The sequence below is a fragment of the Dendrobates tinctorius genome, unplaced genomic scaffold (assembly GCF_039654945.1).
Source record: "Dendrobates tinctorius isolate UK_male_01 unplaced genomic scaffold, ASM3965494v1 ptg000107l, whole genome shotgun sequence".
Lineage (NCBI taxonomy): Eukaryota > Metazoa > Chordata > Amphibia > Anura > Dendrobatidae > Dendrobates > Dendrobates tinctorius.
The window spans coordinates 2,735,372-2,755,623 of NW_027361775.1; the positions used below are offsets into that span (position 1 = coordinate 2,735,372).

At 39.7% G+C, this 20,252-nt stretch overlaps 1 protein-coding gene across 1 annotated transcript in view; it reads left to right on the plus strand.

Moving 5' to 3' along the window:
- COL21A1 (collagen type XXI alpha 1 chain) overlaps positions 1–20,252 on the plus strand; it is a 526,378-nt gene that overhangs the window by 347,491 nt on the left and 158,635 nt on the right. The window contains exons 12-14 of the mRNA XM_073589133.1: positions 4,216–4,269; positions 6,892–6,945; positions 18,695–18,748. Coding sequence (XP_073445234.1) covers positions 4,216–4,269; positions 6,892–6,945; positions 18,695–18,748 — 162 coding nt within the window. The remainder of the gene's footprint in view (positions 1–4,215; positions 4,270–6,891; positions 6,946–18,694; positions 18,749–20,252) is intronic.

Here is a 20,252-nt window from a genome sequence, read left to right on the forward strand (position 1 = left end):
CCACTGGTAAAATGTAAAAAAAAAAGCAAAACACATGCCTCCCAGACTAACAATGTTCTAGTTATTGTTATGTCACTACAGCCAACTGCTCATTGACTGCAGCTTTCACACTTCTGTCAGACTGAACTGTCAAGCCTGCTGTCACGACATAGCTGTTGGGTGACCCGGGACCAGGGGCTCCTTCCTTGTCCCTAACACTAGAGGTTGCCCTAGCTCGCCCTATTTCCCGGGAAACTTTTGAAGGTGAAGATGCCAGTGCCTCCACTCTTGCCTTATCTTCTGAGTTAGCCCTCCGTCTGTTCTCTTCCCCCACCCAGGGAAGTGGGGCGCTACTGTGCACCATAGTACAACAACCTGACAAACAAGGCAACACAAACAAGGGTTAACAGAAATCTCCAAGCATGCAAAATATTCACTCACATATAGCAGAGGAATGCATCTGGGTGTGAAGGTAGGGGAATAAACCAAAATAGAGAAGGACAGGGAATTACCACACATACAAATCAAGCAACAGTCAAAGATATCTTCTCCAACTCTCCTCATATGAACACCTCTTCCTCCCTTAGCCATGCAGCAAATGCTTGCTCTGACAAGTATTTGTAACAGAGCCCAGATTATAAAGGGGAAAGGAGTGGATAACTGAGCTCAGCTGTGAACTCAGGGATTTCCAACATGATCGAGGTCTAAGAGGTAAGGTTTCTCCTTGCGGAGAGTGACATGCCAGCTCTGGCTTGTCAAGGTAAGGAGGCTTATTCGCCGTGCAATGCTCCTCTGGGAAAATAATATGCAAATTGCCTCTTCAGAAAGAAAGAGGACTTTTTTTTAGTAGGATCGCTACTACCAATAGGTGGCGCTGTAGAGTAAAAGTCCTCTTTCTTTCTGAAGAGGCAATTTGCATACAACATGATCGATTAACCCCTGTTCTGCCAGAAGAAATAAGCACATTTAAAATTAAGGAGAAGTGCTTCTTCTCAGCGCTGAAGTAGGAGCAATCAGATGCTGCGGTCTTTTGGCTCCACACTGTCGTGGTAACCCCATGACTGCTGCAGTGCTAAAAGGCTGTTACATTCAAGTGACATAACAATGTTGTGTGACTGCCCTGAGAAACTGCTCAGACATGAATGGAACAGTGCTGGCCCAGAAGGTGGGTATATGTTTTGCTTTTTTATATATAAGTGGCACTTTAGCATTTAAGAAGTTGTCCAGTAATCAACAACCTCTTTTAGGGTCTTGTATGCTTTGGACAATCCCTGTTTGTTAAGTGTTACACATCACAAAGTGGCCAAAACATCCAAATCACAGCAGTAAAATGTAAGCTGTGAGAGATCCCTTGCAGTAAATGTTCCATTTTCCTGCAATGCTACAACATGGGAAAAAAAAGCATTATACATTCCACCAATATCAAGGGCCAGCTATGAAATGCATAGATGTGCTTGGGTTTCCAGAGGGAATGACTCTTTGTCATTGATCTCTCTGGCTAATAGATAAAGATTCTGAATAGTGAAAGTCTTTTTCCTTTACCTACTGGTATACTACATCATTGTATTAGTACAATTATGTAGTCTGTAGGTATGTTTTTGTAAAATATATGCCTAATATTCGTGACAATACAATACTAATTTATTTGACGGGATGATAAAATGCACATAAGCTAATAATGTTTAGTGTTTCTTATTTTTTTGTGTTCATAAAATCAGTTATCACACTTTGCATGTTATTTGAATTACATCATAGTACAAGATAATTTTCAGTGAGACATTCCTGTTATGTAACTGGTAACTATGTCAATTATTTATGGGCTAATTTAGTATTTCCTATACCATGCTTTCTCACTAAAATGTTTTAAAGATGTCTTTTAGATGTTATCCTCTTTCAAACAAATATATTTAACTAACCATATGGTGTAAAGTTTTAAAGGATTACTAATTAAAAATGTACTTCTTTTGAAGTCTGCTATATTATCAATATACAGTATATTCAGTTGTTGTTCTTCCAATAAACAGAATTTTTTTATTGGTTATGCATTGCTTCTAGTTTATGTAAAGTCATGACCTATGCAGGGGAAATTCCATGTAACAAACGTCTATGGCTCTTTGTACCTTTTCTGCCCTTTAGTTTCTGTTTCTTATCTTTTGGATGAGCTGTATGGCACATGCAGACAAATTTTTCTCAGTGCTGCTGTTGTATAGCTTCTTTCAAACATAAATTGATTTTTAGAGATGAGTGGATCTTTCAAGATTCAAATTTGCCGCCTTTGCCAATTTTTACCCAGAAATTTGATTTGCGGTAAATAAATCTCAATTCTGGAAAGCTTGTAATTGCTTGGAAAATACACATGGAGGAGAGGAGAGATAAAGAAGACCCCCTGACTGTGAAAGCTTACACTGTAGAGGCAAATGAGAGAAATGACCCCACTGGCCATAAGGACTTACACTCTACATAAGAGATAGGACTTCGCTGACCATAAGAGCTTACACTCCACAGAAGAGAAAGAGGACCTTGGTGACCATAAGAGCTTACACTCCACAGAAGAGAAAGAACACCCTGCTGACCACAAGAGCTTACACTCTACATAATAGAGAGGACGTCGCTGACCATAAGAGCTTACACTCCACAGAAAAGAAAGAGGACCCTGCTGACCATAAGAGATTACACTCTACATAAGGCTGGTTTCACACGTCCGTTTATTTCCAATACTGGAAATAAACATTATTCTCCCCTGCGTGAGCAGGGGAGAATGATGAGAGTTATATTAAAGTCAGAATGATGACAGCAGGTGGGGGCTTTTAGGATTATTACTTCCATCATCCGACACCTGCTGCCACTAATAACAGTTACAGAAGGAGCGGATGATCAAGGTATTCCTCACCCGCCGCTTACGATCTAACTAAATAAATGAATGAAAAACCTGACTTGGGTTCCCCCTATTTTCTTTAACCAACCAGACAAAACTCACAGCTGGGGGCTGCAACTCTGAGCTGTCAGCTTCAGCAAGGTTGGTTATCAAGAATAGAAGGGTTCTCATGCTGTTTTTTAATTATTTCATATCGCAGGTGGCAGGGGAGGAATTCCCCGATCATCTGCTCTTGCTGTCACTGTTATTGGCGGCAGCAGTAACAGATGATGGGAATAATATCCCCCAAAGCACTCACCTACTGTCATCATTCTGACTTTAATATAACTCCTCATTCTCTTCTGCTTGTGCAGATCGCTGGCAGAGCAAGGGAGAATGATCAGAGCAGTCTTCAGCACCCAGCGCTGGGGAACAGTGCTTACAGTAGCGCTTCTTCCCCAGTGCCGATGCGTGTCACACGGATGACATCATTATGTGTTCTCCATGTGCACCTGTGAGGGATGTTTTGCTGCCCATGCTGACAGTAAAAAACGGATATGTCTATGTGCATTGCACACTGACACACGGTTCATTGAAACACACTGATATGTGCACAGACCCATTTGAATGCGTCTATGTGTGTCAGTTTCTCCGGTACGTGTGAAAACTGTCACCAAATGTGCCAGAGACACAGATGTGTGAAAGAGGCCTAAGAGAGAGGACCTCACTGACCATAGGAGCTTACACTCCACAGAATAGAAAGAGGATCCTGCTAACCATAAACTCTTATACTCTACTGAAGGGAGAGACTTACCCAGGGACTCTAGAGATAGATAACGACTCTGCCATACAACAATGCAGGAAGTTGGTGATCTCTGATTGAGCAAGTACTGACCAATACTGTACAAGGTAGGAAAATCTTGAAGATATCACTACAGCATTATGGGGAACACCTCACGTCAACATAAAATAACGTTAACCTGCTCTCTGAGGCTTCAGCAGTGTGTGAAATGGTGTTGATTACATTTTTTTTTTGCTGTGCATCTAATCGAATTTCAAAATGTTAAACTTGGCATGAGACTGACAATATCAGGAATTTCGACTGTAACGTGATTCTCCATGGATCGATCAGCTCATCTCTACTGATTTTTCTACCTAATCTATACACTGGAAAAGCAGTGCATTTGTAGTAAAAGTTCTCCTTTATTACTGTATACAACCATAGAGAGATCACAGTTTGATACAGCAACAGGAAATATTGAAAATACAGAAAATTTCAAAATAAAGACGTATAAAGTATGAATGAATTGTATGAGTAATGAAATCCATTTACTAACGTGCTTCACCTCTCTAGAAGCTAATACTTTCATGAAATATTTTAGGGACCACGTGGGATACAAGGTTTCAAGGGCAACTCCGGACGGGATGGTGAAAAGGTTTAGTATTGTGTCCTATTTAAAAAATAAATAAAACCATAGCATATGTTGTTTCGCACTTTGGACAGTGTCAACCTTCCTCTTACATACAGTACTCAGCATCCTATTATTTTCTATCTGCTCTTCATCAGATTGAAAAAAAAGTTTCTACTAATGGCAAAATGTTAATCAATTTCAGAATACCTCACATCATTTAGACAAGACAGACAAGATTAAGTAAAGTTTTATTGCTAGTGCATTCTCTCCGTCTGGAAAAAACTGTATATTTTTCCAGTGCATTACTTGTAAAATATATTTTGTATCCTCAAGTGTTTTCCTTAAAACAAGAACATTTTATACTTCATCTCTCTGCTGCCAGAACAAAATAATGATCCAGATGTAATCTATTACTGCATATGTGGATGCATACCAGCAGGTGAAAAAATAAATGCTTTACCAACCATAAAATAGTCAGGATGAACTGCTCTACATCTTCAACTAGTTTTATTACATGACAGTGCAATCATTGTGAAAATTATTGCCTAGGCAACATGTGTAATTAGAGTTGAGCGACTTTGGTCAGATCGGGTTTCATGAAACAAAATTTGTTTCAGATGAAACTGGTCCAACTAGGGCAAAAAAAGTCGGAGTTTCATCCGAAACCCGACCCCAATGCAAGTCAATGGGGATTAAAAGTCGGCATTGAGTGGATGAATGTCATCCGCTCAATGCCGACTTTTATTTCCAAAGTCGCTCAACTCTATGTGCAATATGACCAAAGTAATGTCATCATTTAATGTAATATTGCATCATAACGTAAAGTATTTTATTACTTCCAACACCAAACCACGCAACAGGCGTCTTCTCCTCCTCTGTGGCATTGGACCATTATGGTGAAATAGTGAGTTAGTTATGTACTGCTACTTGTTATTTTGCAATGTTTTCAAATATACCAAAGAAACCACTAGACATGAATTAAGAAGAATGGATATGGGACAAAAGGTTATGATGTAAAACACCTTTATTAAACAGTGTGTGGCAATAATTGGCACTGTGTGCAACAGAGTGCCCACACAAGTACAATGATTCAATATAAAAGCATATTAGAAACAAGATTTGTACACAAGGGTATATAAATTAATTCAAAGAGGGCACAACAGCAAAAGTAAGGTGGTAAAATTAGTGATTAAAGTGCATAAATGTATTAATCCCTTTAAAAATTACTATAAACAGTAAACAGTATATAGAGTAGAGAGATGACAGTACTCATTTATATAAATGATTTATGCAACATACCAGCTCGCCCAGAATATATATTGCAATGAAAAAGGGGGATATGATTTACAAAGTATTGTATTGGGAGAAGGAATGTAGATTGCAGCAAGGGTTTACCTGATTGTGGTCTGGTAGTGGTCCTCGGTTCAAGTGTGGCACACACCCTGCCCTACCATACTTTGTAGATTGGTAACACAATTACACATATTTTACTCTAGGCCCATTGCTCTCATTTCATGTACCATCCTTTTATCTGGCACTGTATCAAATGCAAAAGTCCAGTTAGAGGACATCCCCAGTGTTACCTTGGACCAGTCTGGAACTTACCTCCATGACTGTACCAATCCCTCATAAACCCATGTTGATGATTGGTTATGAGGTTATTTTTATAGAAAAACTCCAGGATAGCATGTTAGAAAGCTCTCAAAGATTTTGACAGTAGAGGTTAAACTTAACAGCCTAAATTTTCAAGCCTTAGTTTTGTCCTCTTCTTAAATATTGGCATCATATTTGCTATCTGCCAGTCTTGTGGTATAGACCCTGCTATCATGGAATCCTTAAATATTTGAAATAATGATCTGATTTTCACTATACAGCATTTAATTCATGCAGTACTAGGGTATGTATGCCACCTGGGCCTGATATTTTGTCTATTTTAGTGCACTTCAAGCTGCGATAAAGGGAACCTGTCATCAGTTTTGGCTAATATAAGATATGGCCAACACCTTTCAGGGCTGATATACAGCATTCTATAGTGCTGTATATCTTCACTCAACCCAACCTATAAGAGAAGTAAAATAACTTTTATTATACTCACCTGCAGGGCGGTCCAGTCTGAAGGGTGTCACTCTTCTTTGTCTGGCAACTCCCATCTTCTTATGATCGCCTCCCTCCTGCTTGTTTCGTATGGATGACGTGTCCTTGCATCATCCACACAGACTCCTTGGCATAGCACTCCTGCATAGGCGTGCTTCTCTGCCCTGTTGAGAGCAGAGCAAAGTGCTGCAGTGGTGCTGTGGCTCTTTGACCTTTCCCGGCACCTGTGCACTGTAGTACTTTGCTCTGCCCTCAACAAGGCAGAGAAGTCCGCCTGCGCAAGAGAGCGATGTCGAGGAGTCTGTGTGGATGATGCAGGGACACATGATCCACACAAAGCAAGGGGGCGGCATCTGAAGAAGATGGGAGACGCCAGACCAAGAAGAGCGACGACCCTCGGACCGGACCACCCTGCAGGTGAGCATAATAAGTTATTTTACTTCTCTTATAGGTCCCTTTAAGCAGTTGACATACTTCTTGATGGATTAAGACTTTTTCAGGCAGTAGTTATTTAAATTAAATAACTTATAACGCTTATTTATTTTTATTTAGGGTGAACGTGGAATTCCTGGTTTTCCAGGACAACATGGACAGCAGGGTTCAAAGGTTAGAATACATACATTTCCATCTTAACTTGAATATCAACAAACGGAGAACATTACAACCCCAAAGCCAGAAAAGCGTGGATTCTGTCTATAATGTAAATAAAACAAGGGATGCAATGATATGGCCATATTTTATTCACAACAGAACAAAGAAAACAAATTAAAAGTTAAACATTTTTCCACTTCATTTTGAAAAAATGAACTCATTTAGAAATTAAAGGGGTTGTCCACTACTTTGACAACCCCTTCTCAATCCTCATGATTTCCCCTTATAAGACAATAACACATACTCACGTCCCTCTCCCGGGGTTTGTGTAACATTGTTATCACACCCATTCACTGAATGCTAGCTTCACTCTCCCCACCTTAGGACAAAACATTTACAATGGGAAGAAGAGTAAGAGTTGCAGCTCTCTCATTTCCTTTGGATGTATGTGATATGACCAAAGGCGGTGGAGAGTGTGTCACAACGTACAGTCAGCATTAACATCCTGAACTGCGGACCATGGTGGTGGGATAAGCTAGTCTGTCTTCTCACAGCAAGTCAAGTCCTCTCACAACAAGTAAAATTAGGCAGTTCTACCATACAACTCAGGGTTGATTGCAGAAGTTGAGAACCACAGCAAATAAAGTTTGATGGTATCATTGCTCCTGGGAGCTTCCTGATTGATCATTTCTACCTGCTAACCCTTTAGTAAGCCTTTACTTCATATATGTGCTAATTGTGGTTTAGATCTTTCTTTATATAATTTGTTGTAGTGAAACTTGTAGATTTGTCAGAGCGTACAGTAGAAAAAATATATACTTATTACAATAATCATACACCGTTCAACAAATGTTGGCATTTACATTTTAACACATAAAAATGACAGAAAACCTCACTAGAGCCACTGCTGCCACTTAATCCACAAAATGCTAATGTAGTGCAACTACTGGCATCGTTTACAGACGAGATGACAAAAAATGTGGCTTCTACACTTTACATATGTTCCAATGTCATCAATATGATTTTTTTTAAGTATTAAGCCCTGCCTCTAGTTCTTGCTGCTCTGTGTCACCATGTCATGTAGGCAGTAGTGATGAGCGAATGTGTTCGGATAACGTCTTATCTGAGCATCTGGATGTGCTCATATATTATGTTCGAGACCCCACGGCTACATGTCTCATGGCTGTTAGACAGCCTCAACACATCTGGGGATTGCCTGTTTGTTAGGGAATCCCCACATGTGTTAAAGCTGGCTTACAGCCGCAAATTATGCAGCCGCAGGGACTCGAACATAATATATGAGCATGTCCAGATGCTCGATAAAGACATTATCCGAGCATATTCGCTCATACTACTAGGCAGCACTTGCATAAAATTTTCTGAATGCAGTAAAAGCATCTATGTGATGTCTTTTGGGGCAACATGTTACACTGCAGCCTTGCAGCACAGGGGTCTTAGGTTCAAATCCCAACAAAGGTAACATCTGGAAGGGGTTTGTATGGTCTCACTGTATTTACATGTATTTCTCCCATACTCCAAAAACATACCGATTGTGAGCCCCAATATGAACAGTGCTGATGATTGCTTCCTACGTGCAATGTTAAGCAACTTTGTAAATCATCTATATTAAAATGATCTCCTATTTCGCTGCTGAATAAAATGTTCTTTATTTAAATATTACTGACTGAGGTGAACTCAATATTCTATAAAGTATAACTTTTATTAAATTGATTAAAATTCCAGTACCTTTCCACTTTATACATTCTATCCACCACGGCCTTAATTCACTACTTGGGTCATGCTGTGGATATTAATATGACATAAAAATAAAAGACCATGTGCTCTGTTACTTACTTTATGTGTTAACGCTCTCTAACAAATTCACTTAGGGGAACTACACTTTACATCCCTTTAAGTGATATTTAGACACATAGTTTTCTCAATATTCATGTAGCAGATGTCTTGCCCTAAGTTGTTATTGCACCCTCTCTGAAACTATGATATCTAAAGATCCTGATGCACCAAATAAGGAGTCCCTATAGACAGGGCTCAATACTTTTCAATTGCTGGATCCCCCTTACTTGATTTTAGAGAGATACTGCACTTTGACCATTTATATTATAGCACCTAGCAAAACAATGCAAACTAATATTTTGAGTTTGGAGATTCCTTTTAAAAAAATATTCAGAATTGAGAGTCCTCAGTGGTTGATACCTTTTAATGGCTAACTGAAAAGATGGTAACAAATTGTAAGCTTGCGAGGCTACTCAGGTCTCTTCTTCAGGCTAGACTAATACAAAATCTGAAGAATCACATATATATGCACAATACAACACAGAAAAAATGCAATGGATAAGACAAGTGACGTGAAGCAGAACTATCAATATGGGAGAAGGAGAAACATAAATATTGGACCAGTACATAGATAAGGAACCCGGATGTTTTATAGTCCTCTGATTGGGGTCTCCTAATGTGTTGTGATGCCCCCACCAGGTCTTGAAAGCAAATTCCTTAATTGATGTAAAAAGACATAAATCCATGCAACACATTCATTCCAGCACTGAGAGTGTCAAAGGTCGTCATAAATTTATACTCCCAAAAACGTCTCTCTCTCTGAGATGTGAAGTTACCTTTTAATACCAGTAATTCCATATCCATGTTGCTGTGATCAGGGATACAAAAATGTTTTGCCACAGGTAGATCCATTCTTTTTTCTCTTATTGTGTGACAATGAGCATTCATCCTTGTTCTAAGCTTTTGCCCTGTCTCCCCCACATACAGACCCCCAGTTGGACATTTAGTACACCACATTAGATGTAAAAGGTATCAACCACTGAGGACTCTCAATTCTGAATATTTTTCTATCTACTGGCTAACACGGTACAAAGATATACAGTCATGGCCAAAAGTATTGACACCCCTGCAATTCTGTCAGATAATATTCAGTTTCTTCCTGAAAATGATTGCAAACACAAATTCTTTGGTATTATTATCTTCAATTAATTTGTCTTAAATGAAAAAACACAAAAGAGAATGAAGCAAAAAGCAAAACATTGATCATTTCACACAAAACTCCAAAAATGGGCAGGACAAAAGTATTGGCACCCTCAGCCTAATACTTGGTTGCACAACCTTTAGCCAAAATAACTGCGACCAACCGCTTCCGGTAACCATCAATGAGTTTCTTACAATGCTCTGCTGGAATTTTAGACCATTCTTCTTTGGCAAACTACTCCAGGTCCCTGATATTTGAAGGGTGCCTTCTCCAAACTGCCATTTTTAGATCTCTCCACAGGTGTTCTATGGGACTCAGGTCTGGACTCATTGCTGGCCACCTTAGAAGTCTCCAGTGCTTTCTCTCAAACCATTTTCTAGTGCTTTTTGAAGTGTGTTTTGGGTTATTGTCCTGCTGGAAGACCCATGACCTCTGAGGTAGACCCAGCTTTCTCACACTGGGTCCTAAATTATGCTGCAAAATTTGTTGGTAGCCTTCTGACTTCATAATGCCATGCACACGGTCAAGCAGTCCAGTGCAAGAGGCAGCAAAGCAACCCCAAAACATCAGGGAACCTCCGCCATGTTTGACTGTAGGGACCGTGTACTTTTCTTTGAATGCCTCTTTTTTCTCCTGTAAACTCTATGTTGATGCTTTTGCCCTAAAAGCTCTACTTTTGTCTCATCTGACCAGAGAACATTCTTCCAAAATGTTTTAGGCTTTTTCAGGTAAGTTTTGGCAAACTCCAGCCTGGCTTTTTTATGTCTCGGGGTAAGAAGTGAAGTCTTCCTGGGTCTCCTACCATACAGTCCCTTTTCATTCAGATGCCGACGGATAGTACGGGTTGACACCGTTGTACTCTCGGACTGCAGGGCAGCTTGAACTTGTTTGGATGTTAGTGGAGGTTCTTTATCCAACATCCACACAATCTTGCGTTGAAATCTCTTGTCAATTTTTCTTTTCCGTCCACATCTAGGGAGGTTAGCCACAGTGCCATGGGCTTTAAACTTCTTGATGACACTGCGCACGGTAGACACAGGAACATTCTGGTCTTTGGAGATGGACTTGTAGCCTTGAGATTGCTCATGCTTCCATACAATTTGGTTTCTCAAGTCCTCAGTCAGTTCTTTGGTCTTCTTTCTTTTCTCCATGCTCAATGTGGTACACACAAGGACACAGGACAGAGGTTGAGTCAACTTTAATCCATGTCAACTGGCTGCAAGTGTGATTTAGTTATTGCCAACACCTGTTAGGTGCCACAGATAAGTTATAGGTGCTGTTAATTACACAAATTAGAGAAGCATCACATGATTTTTCGAACAGTGTCAATACTTTTGTCCACCCTCTTTGTTATGTTTGGTGTGGAATTATATCCAATTTGGCTTTAGGACAATTCTTTTTGTGTTTTTTCATTTAAGACAAATTAAATGAAGATAATAATACCAAAGAATTTGTGTTTGCAATCATTTTCAGGAAGAAACTGAGTATTATCTGACAGAATTGCAGGGGTGTCAATACATTTGGCCATGACTGTACATCTTTCCTGTATCGAGATTCCTTTTACTAACATATTTCCCTTTATCCCCAATCTCACTGGCAAAACACACGATCCATTAATAGTATACTGCTCTCATGTAAAACCATTATCTAACTGATACATCCATTTACTAACTGGCAGAAATCTTTCATCCAGTCCCTACATCATGTCCTAATATAGCTTATTCATTGCCTCAACATGTTTCACCCTCCCTTGTTGTTGAAGGGCACATCAGGAGGCTATTATAGTACTCTCTTTGTGCTCTTTAATGTTTTTAGCACACATGGGAGCATTGCTACTTAGTATGTAAGCGCCATTATGAGAGCATGTGTTCTGCTTATTTATGAGTTTAGGGGAAAAAATGTCAATTATCCCCATTTAGATTTTTTACTGTCTGCTCTGTGCCCCCCCATTATTCTGTGGTCAGTAGGTTTTCATTGAGCACATGTGACAAGCTAGCAGTGTTCTAGTGATGTCACAATACCTCTTATTTGTATGAGTTCACACCCAATGCTGCTATGAAACTATTAGTACCATCATGAGAAAAAAGAGAGTGCTCATGTGATCAATGATAGCTTTGTGACAGCTCTCGTGGACAGCTCGGTGACAGTGAATTTACAGACCCAAAGACTTGCAACTAAGCCCATACACCACTCAGGGCTCACAGGTCATGGAAGAGCAATATTTTAAGTGATCAGTGGGGGTTTCTGGACCCGCATACCCACCGATCAGCGGCACTGTGCAGCGCCTCTCATATATTAAAACTTTTCTATAATGGCGGTTACACTTTAAAATATGAATTCCAGTACACAATGCTACATACTTTACAGACTGTTAAGCCCACTTCTAAGGGGCGTCATGTTCCTTTGTGTTTTGTTACTGAGCAACTAAGTACTCGCCAATTTCTGTATATCAATTTAAAAAAACACGCATACTACAGCCCTTCTTTTCTTACCAGTTATTCCAAACAGGTAAGTATGGTCTCTTCATTTTGGTATTCATCAAATCTGTCACCAGATTATTGCCACCTCATCTGAGAGCAATAAAATCCAAAAACTGTCACTCAAATCTCCACAACAAGAGATAAAGTAGACAGAAAAAAACACAAGAACCAAGAATAATCATAAATTGCAATTTTATAAAAAATATCACATTTTAATCATATGAAAAATTTTTTTTACGCAATTGCCTACCATATTTATAAAGGAACAAATAGGCTAGGACATCATTAAACACAGTACATCATAAAGAATAAATTGTGCTGGTGAGCAAAAAAACACCCCACCAATGAGATATAATTAATATTGATGAAAAGACATCTGAAATCTATTCATACATAATTGTCTCTAAATATATCAAAAAACACTTCATGAATTGTCTTAATATATGCAAAAATAGCATCTAATCATGAAAGCGCTTTTATATAAAAAATCGCAATAATGGACAATTACTCAAAAAAGCCCACAGGTGAAATAATTAGCTGTACTCAAAAAACACCTTTAAAGTATTAATGCATAAATTTCACTTAGCATACCCTAACAGCGCTTTATCATTCATTTTAAATATGCACAAAAGTGCATAAGACTATAAAAAGCGCTATTATTAAAATAAAGGCTGCAGTGAAAAGAACCATGAAAACTCACATGTGTGATGTCCGAGCCGTGCTCCTCAAAACCTCTTGCAATTTATGATTATTCTTGGTTCTTGTGTTTTTTTCTGTCTACTTTATCTCATGTTGTAGAGATCTGAGTGATAGTTTTTGGATTTGATTACTTTTTAATGACACAAGTTATTTTGGATCATTTGTTGATTTAAACTCATCTGAGAGCAGCATAATGTAGGAAAAGAGACACTGATTCCAATGATTTATCACTTGGTTTACTGGGTGCAACAGTTGTGACACAATCAGAGTTTTTAGATATAGTATGTAGCAGAGCTCAGACAGCTGACTTCACCAACACCACCGCTTTCTGTGTATATTGTCTATTAACAGTAAGCTGCTTATCAGAGCAGGTGGAAAGGTTGATCTAGCAGCTATGTGAGTTGTAGTGCAGGCAGTAATAAAATCCTGGTGATAAAACTTTAATTGTATAGAACCAACTGCACACTGCGTAACAAGTGACACATCACTGAAATCTGTGTTTCAGTCCCTATCTAATGCTGTCTTCAGATTACATGGCAAAAACCTGCTGACAGATTCCTTTTAAGATTGTATTGCATCCCATAAAGCAGTTGTTGGCTGACATACTTTTGATTTTTTTTTAGGCCCACATTTATTAATAGTAAAGTAATTTGCACGAATGGAACTGAAGAGTATAGTTGACCAGATCTGCACCATATTTATTTAAATGAACACATATTAAAAAAATTAAAAAAACACAAATAATTAAATTAAACAGAATATCATCTCTTTATCTCCACCTTTACTTTGATCCAATGTTGACTCATAATGCAAATAAAACTAAGAAACACATAAAAAATCTTTCCTTTGTATCCCAGAAAATCAGCCATTTTCCTCTGACTCATCTTCACTATTTTGCATTGCTGAAGGACCATTTGCTCCAGAGGGAGTTTTTGTCCCTTAAATTTCTGTAAAAGAGTGAAAAATGTAATTTACATTAAGAAGTGTCCCAGTTCTTCGCCTTCTCCTCCATGTTGTGTGATTCAGCTAGCAGTGCTGTGATCTGGCTCTCATGGCATATTGTGTATCACATCACATGTGTTAGAGGCTCCAAATCCCTGGCCAATAGAAGGTATCAACAAAAGCATGTGAAATCTAGCAGGAAACATGCGTGTGTAGACCGAGGACACATTGCCTTGGTCGATACATGTGTAGACCGAGCACACATTGCCTGGATACATACATGTGTAGACTGAGCACACATTGCCTGGGTCCATACATGTGCAGACTGAGCACACATTGCCTGGGTCCATACATCTGCAGAATGAGCACACATTACCTGGGCCCATACATGTGTAGACCGAGCACACATTGCCTTGGTCCATACATGTGTAGACCAAGCATACATTCCCTGGGTCCATACATGTGTAGACCAAGCATACATTGCTTGAGTCCATACATGTGTAGACCAAGCACACATTGCCTGGGTACATATGTGTGTAGACCGAGCACACATTGCCTGGGTCCATACGTGTGTAGACCGAGCACACATTGCCTGGGTCCATACATGTGTAGACCGAGCACACATTGCCTGGGTCCATACATGTGTAGACCTAGCACACATTGCCTGGGTCCATACATGTGTAGACCGAGCACACATTGCCTGGGTCCATACGTGTGTAGACTGAGCACAGATAGCCTGGGTCCATACTTGTGTAGATCGAGCACACATTGCCTGGGTCCATACGTGTGTAGACTGAGCACACATTGCCTGGGTCCATACCTGTGTAGATCGAGCACACATTGCATGGGTCCATACATGTGTAGACCGAGCACACATTGCCTGGGTCCATACATGTTTAGACCGAGCACACATTGCCTGGGTCCATACGTGTGTAGATTGAGCACACATTGCCTGGGTCCATACTTGTGTAGATCGAGCACACATTGCCTGGGTCCATACTTGTGTAGACCGAGCACACATTGCCTGGGTCCATACATGTGTAGACCGAGCACACATTGCCTGGGTCCATACATGTGTAGACCAAGCACACGTTGCCTGGGTCCATACGTGTGTAGATTGAGCACACATTGCCTGGGTCCATACTTGTGTAGACCGAGCACACATTGCCTGGGTCCATACTTGTGTAGACCGAGCACACATTGCCTGGGTCCATACTTGTGTAGACCGAGCACACATTGCCTGGGTCCATACATGTGTAGACCGAGCACACATTGCCTGGGTCCATACATGTGTAGACCAAGCACACATTGCCTGGGTCCATACGTGTGTAGATTGAGCACACATTGCCTGGGTCCATACTTGTGTAGATCGAGCAAACATTGCCTGGGTCCATAGTTGTGTAGACCGAGCACACATTGCCTGGGTCCATACTTGTGTAGACCGAACACACATTGCCTGGGTCCATACGAGTGTAGACCGAGCATACATTTGCCTGGGTCCATACTTGTGTAGACCGAGCACACATTGCCTGGGTCCATACTTGTGTAGACCGAGCACACATTGCCTGGGTCCATACTTGTGTAGACCGAGCACACATTGCCTGAGTCCATACTTGTGTAGACCGAGCACACATTGCCTGAGTCCATACTTGTGTAGACCGAGCACACATTGCCTGGGTCCATATGTGTGTAGACCGAGCACACATTACCTGGGTTCATACATGTGTACTAAATACAAGGACGCATTTCCTGTCCTACTATTTTGACCGAGAGCACAATGCGTGCCAAAAAATGCATTTTCAGCATGTAGCTAATACTACACAGCAACTGGATGAAAGCAATATCACACAGCAGGGACTCAGTTCGCTTTAAAGACTGAATGTTAAGAACATGTTTATTAGCAATACAAAAAGTTATTGTAGACTTTAATTGGGAAGATGTTGAAAAAGAATTATTGCTCAATTTTGAAGTGGATAAATTATTTCATAAATTTACCTTTATTAAAAATAAAGCTCATAGACACCTAATTCATTGCATGAAGGATAAAACCATTTCTCCACATAGGAAAATAGTTGCTAAATTGTAATGTGGAATGTTTTTTTCTAAACATTATCCAAACCTTCTGGATAAGATTTATAGTTGGAAATGCACTACCTTTCAATCTTCCGGCCTCTAATGCTTGAATTATATTGGTTTCCTTAGTAATCTTCTGACATAAAAGGAGGCTTTCATCCACAGTTACTACAGTTCCAACATCACATGTGATTGATTTTGGGAGGACATAAGGTTGTTTTTGGGCACCATACTCCCGCAACCTGCCTTATCCCCATTCCTAGAGATTAACTTGAAAAGTCCTTGTTTTTTTTATATCCTCGACTAGTATCCTGAATATTTTACTCTATACTATTAAGTAAAGCAGCATAATCATTTTCTGTTATGGACAACCACACAAGATGGCATTACTAATAAAAACAATATTATCAATTAATATTATTCTAGAACTAGTTACTGTTTTTTAAAAACATGTCCTTTTTTATTTAATTGGATTTTCACAAAAATGCTAGCTGTGACCTGAGAGGTTGAAGCAGTTTGATAGTTTCTGCATCTATGATCAAAGCTGAGTACATAGTGGCTCTATATATCTAACTAGCTGAAGAGCCCGGCGTTGCCTGGGCATAGTAACCAACTGTGGTTAGTTATAACAAATTATAATGATTATTTTGCACATAAAAACATTTCACATCATATATTCAACACTACAGATTTGCAACACAAATTAACTAAATGGTTACCCAAGTATTGATAGTATTTTATTTTCAACTCATTCAAGATTTTGGTTTTTCCTTTCGGTGCAAAGATGAACAGATATTTGGCCGTTCCAACTCTTGAACAGACCACGTAAAGTTGACCATGAGAAAAGCATGGAGATTGCAAATCGATCCCTACTACTTTCAAGGACTGTCCCTGAGCATTGTTAATGGACATTGCAAATAGCAGTTGAACTAGAAACTGGAGGCGTTTAAAATCAAAAAACAAATCAGATGGAATGAGTAAAATTCTTGGAATGAAAATGTCCTCTCCTTTGGCACATCCTGTTTCTGAGCTGTGTGTCTAACCCTATCCTGTGTGATAATGTCTGCTGAGCTGTGTACCTAATCCTCTCCTGTGTGATACTTTCTGCTGAGCTGTGTATCTAATCCTATCGTGGGTTACTGACTGCTCAGATGTGTATCTAATCCTATCCTGTGTGATACTGACTGCTGAGCAGTGTATCTAATCCTATCCTGTGTGATACCGTCTGCTGAGCCGTGTATCTAACCCTATCCTGTGTGATACTGACTGCTGAGCCGTGTACCTAATCCTATCATGTGAGTTACTGACTGCTCAGCCGTGTATCTAATCCTATCCTGTGTGATACTGACTGCTGAGCCGTGTATCTAATCCTATCCTGTGTGATATTGACTGCTGAGCTGTGTATCTAATCCTATCCTGTGTGATACTGACTGCTGAGCTGTGTATCTAATCCTATCCTGTGTGATACTGACTGCTGAGCTGTGTATCTAATCCTATCCTGTGTGATACTGACTGCTGAGCAGTGTATTTAATCCTATCCTGTGTGATACCTTCTGCTGAGCCATGTATCTAACCCTATCCTGTGTGATACTGACTGCTGAGCCATGTACCTAATCCTATCATGTGTGTTACTGACTGCTCAGCCATGTATCTAATCCTATCTTGTGTGATACTGACTGCTGAGCCGTGTATCTAATACTATTCTGTGTGATACTGTGTGCTGAGCCGTGTATCTAATCCTATCCTGTGTGATACTGACTGCTGGACCGTGTATCTAATACTATTCTGTGTGATACTGTGTGCTGAGCTGTGTATCTAATCCTATCCTGTGTGATACTGTCTGCTGAGCTGTGTATCTATTTCTATCCTTTGTGATACTGACTGCTGAGCTGTGTATCTAATCCTATCCTGTGTGATACTGACTGCTGAGCCGTGTATCTAATCCTTTCCTGTGTGATACTGGGCTCCCCCTGCAGTCTGTGTCAGAGTGTGGTTTGTGTTGGCACGGTAATAAATTGTGTTATTTCCAGCTTTACAGAAGGACGATAACACCATAGAAATGATAAGAATAATAGGCAAAATTGTTTGGTGAATTGGAACATGCAGGGTTAAAATTTCGCCTCACAACATAGCCTATGACACTCTCGGGGTCCAGACGTGTGACTGTGCAAAATTTTTTGGCTGTAGCTGTGATGGTGCAGATGCCAATTACGGACATACATACATACAGATGTACACTTTTTCCCTATTATGTACATAGAGGCAAAATTGTTTGGTGAATTGAAACGCGTGGGGTTAAAATTTCGCCTCACAACATAGTCTATGACGCTCTCGGGGTCCAGACGTGTGACTGTGCAAAATTTTGTGGCTGTAGCTGCGACGGTGCAGATGCCAATCCCAGACATACACACATACATACACACACATTGAGCTTTATATATTAGATGTACACTTCTGCCTTCCTTTTTATACTTTCTTTAGTAGTATAATATTGTAAGGGGAATTGCTAAAAAGCACCAGAAATGTTTATTTTTCTTTCTCTAAATATGTTTGAAATTTCCCTCCATTAACTTAGGGTGATCAGGGACAAAAAGGAGAAAAGGGGTTTGATGGAGTTGATGGAAAAAAGGTAAATTACTTTTTATAAGCTTTACATTTGTTAAGTGCTTGTTTAAATATCTGATAATTTATTTTCTATAATAATAATTAATAATAATACTTCCCACTTATATGAAAGGAAATGTAAGAGTTTTATTCTAAATATAGTAATTTCCTTCATTTACCTGGTCGTTGTATGGCTTTATGTCAGACAAATCTTTAAAATGAGACCATTAGGGGCATAAAAGTATTTTGCATTCTAACTTGTGCTGAATTAAAGAGCTTTTCCACTGCTAATTTCACCCCCTATCGTATGTCCTAACTCTTTCTAGCAATCAGTTTTCTAATATACTTGTATTTCCTGTGCTGCTTTTGTAAGCTCAGCTCTGTGTGGATCATATGTTCCCGGGGACCGGAATTGGACGAACTAAGCAGCGCACATCATTGGTGTAGGCAAGGCTATGTCTCAGTGAATGACCGTAGTTTGGGCATGCATGCTCAGGTCAGAATTAATTCACTTCCTCTGCCTGGATCCTACCATTACTTTAAAGTGCCATGCTTTCAGTTGACAAGCTCTGCAATGTACTGCTGATCAAAGCTTCAAAGCTTCAGCAGAGTCAGTCTGCATCCTGCATGACCAAGCTCAGCTCATGCTTCACCCTCCTACTTTGGCTAGATCCCACTGAAGCTTTGAAGTTCCTATCCTTCGGCTGACAAACCCTGTGATTTGCTTTCTAATAACAAGAAGCACGTCGCAGCGCTTGTCAACTGAAGGGACAGAGCTCTAAAGCATCGGCAGGATCCAGGCAGAGGAGGGGAATAAAGTCTGAACTGAGCGTGCATGCTCAAACTGCTGTTACTCACGGAGACATAGCCCTGTCCTCACCAGTGACATGCGCTTCTCAATTAGTCCGATTTCTGTTCCTAGATCGGAAGTAGCAGAGGGTAGGTCTTACAGGTAATAGGAGTATATTATAAAATTGATTGTTAGGAAGAGTTAGAACAAATGAAAGGAGGTGAAATTATTAGTTGAAAACCACTTTAAAGAGAGAAAAGGTGTATATGCCAAGTCATACATTGCTTCTAAGGCATAATGCCATATTTTCTAAAGCACCATACAGCAGAACACATTTTGCATTCAGTTTCATCTCTCAGGGCTTATAGGCTAAAGACAATATGTGAGAGATTTTCCATATGTATATACTGGACAGATATCAAATGAGAGGTATATTCTGTATATTCTGCATTTCCTCTCTCTCTGCTTTCAGCGAATGCCCCTGCTGCTCATCATTTATGGCATGCAGGTCACACACATGATAAGGCGGAATACTGCAGTTGCATCGCCTTCCTTCATTTCTCTCCATTGTCTAATTTTTATTTTACAGTAAAAAGATTTTTGTTTGGTTGCTGAAGAGATTTGTTACAAAGAAAAATGGTGATTTTATGACTACTGGAAGTTGTGGAAAATATTTTTCCTCTTGAAATATATTACAAAATTGTCAGAAGATTATGGTGATTAAATAAAAAAGATCTAA